Raw genomic sequence first — 7,455 nt, 5'->3', positions numbered from 1 at the left:
TTCCCAGTAGGGAGAAGCGAGCATGCATGCCATAAACTAGGTTGAAATTTCCATGTCCAAGGTTTCATAAGGACCTAAGGATCATGCATGGACGTCGACCATGTAAACAAGCCGATGTGGCGCCATGTACACCTGCACACATGCACGGATGCTTCCCAGTAGGGGGAAGCGAGCATGCATGCCATAAACTAGGTTGGAATTTCCATGTCCAAGGTTCGGGTATTGAATTCAATCCTCAATTGGAAGATCTAGAAGCCAAATCGACAGAAATCCGTCATCTCCCACAGAGGCCAAAAGCAGCTCTGCAAAAGTAGAACACAATTTGCATCTATACACATTCACTCTATCTCTAAATATATACACGTTACAGAAAAACTTGCGTTTTAGCGGGTACTCGCGAAGGAGTGTACATGCCTTAAATGAACGCATGGGCAGAAATTCAAACAAATCCAGTTGAACCTGCGCGTCCGCCTTTACGGTATAGATTGAAGTGTATCGCGATGCTTTAAAAGAAGAGTCCATGCATACAATTTGGCCTCAAGACACAGAGAGACTTTTCGGGGTACACGAAGGTGCCACCACACCATGTGCTTACCATCCCCACCATCTTTGCTCCAAGCAATGCTGTTGACATCCGACTGGTGTGCCTTCTCCTGCGAAGGCACCACAAAGTTACAGCTCTACCTGTGAAACCGGTAATAAAGGGGCCAGATATTGGCCCCAGGCTCATACCGTGGTAGCCGCTTACCTCGCAGTGAAGAAGACTAGCCCCTGCTTCCGACAGTGCGTAGATACGGATACATCCGTCCCCGCAGGCCTGAGAAAATCGCGCTCAATAAGCTCAGTGTGCTACATGAACTCCCAGCGGATGACCCCTTACACAAGACTTCCATGATCTGTGCCCTAAATCTATGCGTATGGTCTGAAACGTACGGTAGCAAAAATGTTCTTTTCGGGGTGTACAGACACCGCGTACACCACACCGCGGTGCTGGCCCTGCAGAACCGCTGAGCATCTCCAGGCTTCCGGCTGCTGCAGCGCTAGCAGGTCTGTCTCTTCATCGCTAGCCGTTTTTGCAGTTTCCTCAACTGTTTCTGCTGAAGATGCCACTGCAGCTGCTGCTGCCTCCAAAGGACGCAAGAAGGGTGCCACATACCACTGAGCCAAGGTAGGCAACCGCCGGGATGGCTGAACGTCGGCTGGGAGGCCTGAGGGGAGTAATAACACCCAACCACCGCAGATCTCAAATCGATGCGCGGACACTGCGAACAAAGTTTGGCCCCGGAATCTTCAAACGGCAACATTCACAAAGATAGTGCAAGCATGCTCCGCTATGCCGCTGCTCAGCGCCTAGGGGTGATGGCGGAAGCGTGCTTACACGTCCAGAGCCGAACAGTTCTATCGGCAGATGCGGATAAGAGGCGACTGCCCAAGCTATCAAACGCGACGGACCATACAGTCGAGGCGTGTCCGCGTAGAGTTTTCAGCATAATCCTACGCCACATCGAACAAGAGCAGAGCGCAGTCAAATAAACCGTAAAGTGCACCAAGAAGTCCACGGCGCAAACAATGCTCGGGGCAACATCGGAAAGGGGTTCCAGACTCGAAGCTCCACTTGCACCGACCGAATTCCTAGAGAACCCAAAGGGTCTCCAGGTTTGGACTCTCAAGTATGCGATTTCGGCCTTACCAATCGTCACCTCCTACACCCCAAATGGCTATGGTATCGTCATATGAGGCTGAAGCTAGCCAGTCCCTACGGGGATGCCACCGAACGGCCTTGACGTCTGCACACACCCAATGCCCACCGTCCTAAACCGTAATCCATCAACCCTCCACCTCACACGTTCAACACGAAGATTCCAAGGGTCCCCACCTTGCGAGTGGCCAGTGAGAACCGATGCAACCACGAACTCCCCGTCATCGTCTGTAGAGTGTTGCTTCCGGGGGCCGTCAGTTGCATGTTCACCCCAATCCTCTAGCCCAGACCGCTTGTATATCCAAATGCTTTTGTCTCTGCTGCAAGTTGCCAAGAAAGATCCTGTGCAGTTCCACGCCACTCCTTTCACCTGCGCACAAACCAAGAACCTCGCAGCCCCGGGGCCGAACCGCGGCTGCACGTACACCTCAAAGTGGTTGATGGGGCAAGCGGTCACGACAGCACAGGAGCTCCGAGAAAGGCTGAATCTCTTAATTAAAGGCCGATTCCACCCAAAGCGCTGCACTCCCTGGACGAACCTCGTGCTCGTGTCCGACCAGTGTCTGAAGAAGGCCCATATGAACTCTGGAGCTTTTAGGGGCATCTTGCCGTCGATCGTGCTCCTCTGTCTCAACTAGGTTATCCTTCGAGCTTTCTTCCTGCTGGAGTTGCCGTTGCGGCCGCTGTTTTACCTGCCAGACGGTGGCTGTAGAGTCAAAGGACCCCGCAGCTAGGAAGGCTCCATCGGGTGTCCATGCAACCGTACGAATCGCGCGGCTGTGTGCATCCTGACCGGCTGTTCCCTACACGCAAAACCGTCAAGCCGCAACTCGAAAGCTGTAGGCTCGAGATTCGAATTATAGCGCAGTGCCAAAAACACTGAGTCGTATGCGTTTTGTCCTGTCAAACCTGCTGCATGCACCAGCTCTAGATCGTAGGCCTAAAGACCGGGCGACTCACCAGGCAACTCCAAGAAGAGGAGCCATTAGGGGCTGCACGCACAAGGCGAACGGAAGCAGAAAATGGGCGTCAGGGGATAAGCCAGAGACCACGCAAGAGTCGAAGCCACACAGAGAGAAAGAGAAACTGTGTAGATAGAACGCAGCAGAAGCCAGGAATCACGGGAGAAACGCGTTCAGATCAAGAAAGAACCGGCGAAAGGAAACACGCCCTTGAGGAAGTTAACACCAGCAGGCACAAGCCAAAACGGCAGAAACCCTGTCCTGTGCGCATGGAAGCTACAGGCCTATTTGGACCGTTTCATGGAAACTTTTCCGTGGAGGCAACTCCAAAGCCCAACGTCTCCTATGGAGTGTGCGGTTCACGGGTGAGAGTTCCCGGCTTCTTACCTCCCCAGAGTTGTATGAGGCCGTCTGCTCCACATGACGCGACAATTCCTCGACTGCTAAAGTCGCATTGCCACGCGGGGCCGGAGTGTGCAGCCAAGTGGGCTACGCGCTTCATCCCCTCCATTCGGCTTCCTACTGGTATCCCTGACGCTTGCGCCGCCGCTGAAATATGGAGGGTAAGGCTGTTGTAACTGGAGGTGTGGCTGCTAAGGGTGCTGTCACTGCTATGGATATGGACCCCATGGCTATGAAATGACACGACGGACCGGGTAGGGGGTCACTTCAGAGTTCTCATTTCTCCGCATAGTTTCCTGGTCTCTGCCTAGCGCTTGTCTCACTGTTCGAGAATAAGGGCTTGGGATTTTCCCGAATCCCAAATGGAACTAGCACTCAGAACATAGAAGGCGAATGGGACAAAAGAATCGGGTGCAGCTAGGGCGATGGCTTTAGGCTCACAGATTCTGGAGTTTGGTTAGAGGGCTAGGAGTACAAAATACCGCCGACACAAAACCTTTACCGTAGACTAGGCGTCCCCCTTATGGCCACGAAATAAACGAAAGGTCGGCTAAACAAGTAAAAATTTCAATTAAAAGCGGGGTCAGCAGGAGCAGCTGCGGCACTTGGAAGTTCAGATGCTCCTGCATGCGCCATCGCAGCAGCCAGAGTCCATGGGCATTTCTGGCGGCGACTGCTGTCTTTGAGGTTTTTACGGCTTCCTGTATATTTGTAGACATTACGTGTCATTTCTCTGCACTTACTTTCTCATACTGGGGTGTCTGGGCTCCTCGGCCCCCAAACATAAACTCACGTCTCTGACATCTTCTGGTGCTGTACATCTCATTTGTGCTCCTTGCACTGCTGAGGCGTCTCGCTTGGTTTTAAACGGCGTTTGCGTCTTTCGTCCTTTTCCCTTGAAATTCAGCTGCTCGGATACTTGCTGTTGCAGTGTGGCAGCAGCGGCATCCGCCCACAAAGCAGCAGCCACAACGGCCTTCAGCTAGAAAATGTTTGTGTCTCAGCGTCTCTTTCGACGGCGCTTGGTGCTGCCGTCCCTCTGTGGCTTAGTAGTGGCGCTGCTGTTGCCACTGCTGCAGCAGCAACAAACAGCAGACGCGCAGGTGTTGGGTATCGACGTAGGATCTGAGTTCATCAAGGCGGCAGTAGTAGCTCCTGGCAAGCGTATAGATCTGGTGCTGAGCAATACCAGCAGTAGGAAGTTCCCAAATGCCATCTCCTTCGTCGAGAAAGACACATGCGCACTTTCAGAGGATGCGATAGCTGAGGCTCACAAGAATCCTAAGCGAGTTTTTCAGGGCCCATCGCTCTTCTTGGGGCTCTCTGCTCAGGAGGTAGGAGACCTTGTTATTGAAGAGGGAGACTCCTCTGATACTGCACTTGAAACAAGCTGTATCAATGGCATTTGTACCAGCAGCAAGGGATTGCAGCGTGTAACTCCGAAAGAGGGGTACTGGCCTGGGGGCATCTCCGCCGCTTACAATCCATGGGAAGTGTATGCATCCCCCACGAAGGGAGGGTTGCTTTTTAAGGTCAGAGATGATTTGCTGCTGCCACCTGAGTCTCTCATTGCTGCAGTTTTGTCCTATATAAGACAAACAGCAGCTGCAGCTGCCCACCTTCCGCCTGCAGTAGTGCTGGGGGCTGTGGTCTCCGTACCCTGCCGGTACACTCAAAGGCAACGGGCAGCTTTGAGAGACAGTCTGGAAATCGCGGGGTTTAAAGTTGTAGGTTTTGTCTCCCATGGCGCCGCGGCTGGGGTGCAGCACGCCCTAGACACGTATGACAGAGCAACAGCTGCAGCAGTTGCAGCAGCGGCTGCGGGATCGGCAGCAAAGGCGGAAACGAAGCTTACCCTCAACGTGGGCAGCAGCTCTGTTGACGCAGCACTGCTCTCCTTCCAGGCCGTCTTTCCCAACGCCAACAGCAAGCAGGAGGCGGTGCCTCTCGTAACTCTTGCGGGCTGCAGCAGCACTGCAGGAGGAGGAGGGCGAGCTGTCGATGTGCTTGTTGCTGAAATGCTCAGGCAGTAAGGAAATCAGCGCACAGTGTTAGTGCCTAGTGTCTTCTTCGCACTCGAATGAGCCTTCGTGTTCGGTTGTTGGTGTCGTCTTCCGTTCAATTTTGGATCGCTGCATTTGGGGGTTGTGTTGAAGCTGGCTCTCCAAGCGAGGCCTCATTGTGTATCCTTTGGGCCTCAAACTTCGTATGCGTGTTTGGGTGGTCGACTTTTCTGTGCAGGATGTTTGAGGGAAAAAACAAGGGCATGCCGCTTTCGGGAGAATCACGAGCACTGAAAAAGTTAGAGAAGCAGGCAGCCGCGACCAAGACGGTGTTGAGTGCCAGCAAAACGACATTTGTGAGGGTGGAACGTTTGTACAAGGGCAAGAATCTGGAAGAGGAGCTGACCCGAGACTCTCTTGAGACACAAATAGAACAGAGTGAACTGCTTCGCCACCTGCAGGCAGTTCCAGAGGGGGCCCTTGCCTCGGCAGAGCATACTTTAGAGGAAATTGAGGAGGTGGAGCTATTGGGAGGTGGATTGCGTGTTCCCCGCTTTTTGAAGCACATCAACGAATGGGCAGGAAAAGGCAAAACAAAGACGCATCTCAATGGAGATGAGGCGATGGCAACAGGTGCTGCCTTTGTTGCGGCAAATAGTACTGCAACGTTTCGAGTTCGGAAGCTGCTCTTACAAGACGGAGCTCCCTATACGTACTCTCTCCGCTTCCTCGGCTTACAGGATGAAGATGAGGCCCAACAGCAGCAAGATCAAGCCTCACAGCAGCTAGATGAAACCTCGCAGCAGCAGGATGGGGGCAGCAAGGTGAAAGTGCTAGTTGCGCCTTTCAAGAGGCTAGCGGGCAGCAAGAGGGTCTCGGTGAGAACTAGGAGTGACTTCGTAGTCCAGCTGCTCGAGGACGAGAAGCTGCTCAGCACCCATAGCATCACTGGTGTGCTGGCAGCGCACCAACAGCGGCAGCAGGATATCGACAAGGAGAAGCAGCAGCAGCAAGAACAAGAGCAGCAGCAGCGGATAGAAGACGATAAGGAAGCTCCCAAGGCAGAGCTGGTGTTCTCCATTGACTCAGCAGGAGTCATTGAGCTTACAAAAGCCACTCTTGTCTTCGAGAGAACTACGTACACCCCCGAGCCACAAAAGGAAACACCCGTTGCAACGCCGGAGCAAGCAGAAGGGACAGCATCAGATTCTCATGCAGAATCAACTGAGGCAGAAAAGAAATGCGAGGACCCCAACGACCCTGCATGTGCTTCTAAAGCCAACACCAAGAGCGACTCCAACAGTGGCAACGATGCGACCAATAAGGGAAAGCGTGTGGTGCATACATTCCGCTATCCTCTGTCTTACAAGAGTGAGGAAACAGCGCCTGTCCCTCTAACTGCTGAGGAGAAGGCACAACTGAAGGAGTTGTTGCTGCAGCAGGAGGCGCGCAACTTGGCTGCAAAGCAACTGATAGAGGGACTTAACGCCTTAGAGACATATATCTACTCGGCCAGGGGGCAGTTACTTGATGGGTCGTTAGATCGCGTGACAAATGAGATCTTCAAGCAGGATATGCTTGAAAAAATTAAGCAAGTCGAAGAGTGGATTTATGGCGAGGCAGCAGCAGATGGTCTGAAGGCAGTGCAAGAGCGGCTCAGTGACCTCAGGGAGACATTAAATCCTGTGTACATGCGGGCAAAGGAGGCAGAGGCGCGTCCTGCCCTGATCAATAAAGCTGATAAATTGCTGCAGGATGTGGAGCAAAGACTTGAACAGTATGCTTCCACCAGGCCCTGGATACCGGAGGCCAAGATCTCAGGTGTTCGAACACTGCGCAACGAGCTCTTGCAGTGGTGGGAAGAGGCGAAGCAGAAACAGGCCGACCAATCGTTGTTGCTGCCGCCAGTCTTCACAGAAGCAGAAGTCCTTTTAAAGCTCAAAGATCTCCAAAAGAAGATAAAGGCGCTGGAAGCCATCCCTAAGCCAACGACAACCACTACCACGACCCCAGCGCCCGCCAAGGAGGAACAAGGGGAAGGGATGCCGGCAGAGCGCAAACCAGAGGCTGAAGAGACGAAGACTACCGAGGGAGAAAAGGCAGAGACGTCAGGCACAGGCGAGGAGACACAACAACATCCAAAGGACGAACTTTAAATTCTTTACGATAGCACAGGGCGCTGCCGTTGCTGCAGCATCGTAGAACAGTGCAGGGATTACAGAAGTGACTGTAGCTTTTCTTGTTGCTCGTGCCGTTTCCCACCAGATTGTTTGTGCCGACAGACAGCAGACCATCTAGCTGCACAGGGCTGTGGAAAACAGCGGGGGATTGTGAGTTTTAAGGGTTGAAGGCTTTGGAACGGCAGGCAGCGAAGAGCCGAAGATACCCT

At 53.1% G+C, this 7,455-nt stretch overlaps 2 protein-coding genes across 2 annotated transcripts; one reads left to right on the top strand and one right to left on the bottom strand.

Moving 5' to 3' along the window:
• Window positions 1-228: 228 nt before the first annotated feature.
• On the bottom strand, window positions 229-3,172 carry LOC34621164 (probable cytosolic iron-sulfur protein assembly protein CIAO1 homolog). Its single transcript, XM_026334162.1, has 10 exons — window positions 3,049-3,172; window positions 2,660-2,691; window positions 2,239-2,502; window positions 1,877-2,069; window positions 1,691-1,787; window positions 1,379-1,494; window positions 934-1,208; window positions 749-817; window positions 596-653; window positions 229-302 (listed from the first exon to the last, which is right to left on the bottom strand). Exons 1-10 carry the CDS (start codon window positions 3,170-3,172, stop codon window positions 229-231), a joined length of 1,302 nt encoding a protein of 433 aa, XP_026189947.1.
• Window positions 3,173-4,052: 880 nt separating this feature from the next.
• LOC34621163 (heat shock 70 kDa protein 17) lies at window positions 4,053-7,222 on the top strand. The gene is made up of 3 exons (XM_026334163.1): window positions 4,053-4,439; window positions 4,485-5,092; window positions 5,305-7,222. The coding sequence occupies exons 1-3, from the start codon at window positions 4,053-4,055 to the stop codon at window positions 7,220-7,222; spliced, it is 2,913 nt and encodes a 970-aa protein (XP_026189948.1).
• Window positions 7,223-7,455: the final 233 nt, after the last annotated feature.

Source organism: Cyclospora cayetanensis, unplaced genomic scaffold (genome assembly GCF_002999335.1).
Source record: "Cyclospora cayetanensis isolate NF1_C8 unplaced genomic scaffold, CcayRef3 CcayRef3_contig_372, whole genome shotgun sequence".
Classification (NCBI taxonomy): Eukaryota; Apicomplexa; class Conoidasida; order Eucoccidiorida; family Eimeriidae; genus Cyclospora; species Cyclospora cayetanensis.
This window is presented reverse-complemented; position numbering and strand designations above follow the sequence as displayed.

Coding starts and splice junctions, on each gene's coding strand:
- LOC34621164 (XM_026334162.1), bottom strand. CDS start 3,172: ATGGAGGGGATGAAGCGCGTAGCCCACTTGGCTGCACACTCCGGCCCC. Junction 818..933: donor AAAAGAACATTTTTGCTACC/GTACGTTTCAGA, acceptor CGATTTTCTCAG/GCCTGCGGGGACGGATGTAT. Junction 303..595: donor GAGCAAAGATGGTGGGGATG/GTAAGCACATGG, acceptor CTACTTTTGCAG/AGCTGCTTTTGGCCTCTGTG.
- LOC34621163 (XM_026334163.1), top strand. CDS start 4,053: ATGTTTGTGTCTCAGCGTCTCTTTCGACGGCGCTTGGTGCTGCCGTCC. Junction 4,440..4,484: donor AGGGAGACTCCTCTGATACT/GCACTTGAAACA, acceptor ACCAGCAGCAAG/GGATTGCAGCGTGTAACTCC. Junction 5,093..5,304: donor GTTGCTGAAATGCTCAGGCA/GTAAGGAAATCA, acceptor TTTTCTGTGCAG/GATGTTTGAGGGAAAAAACA.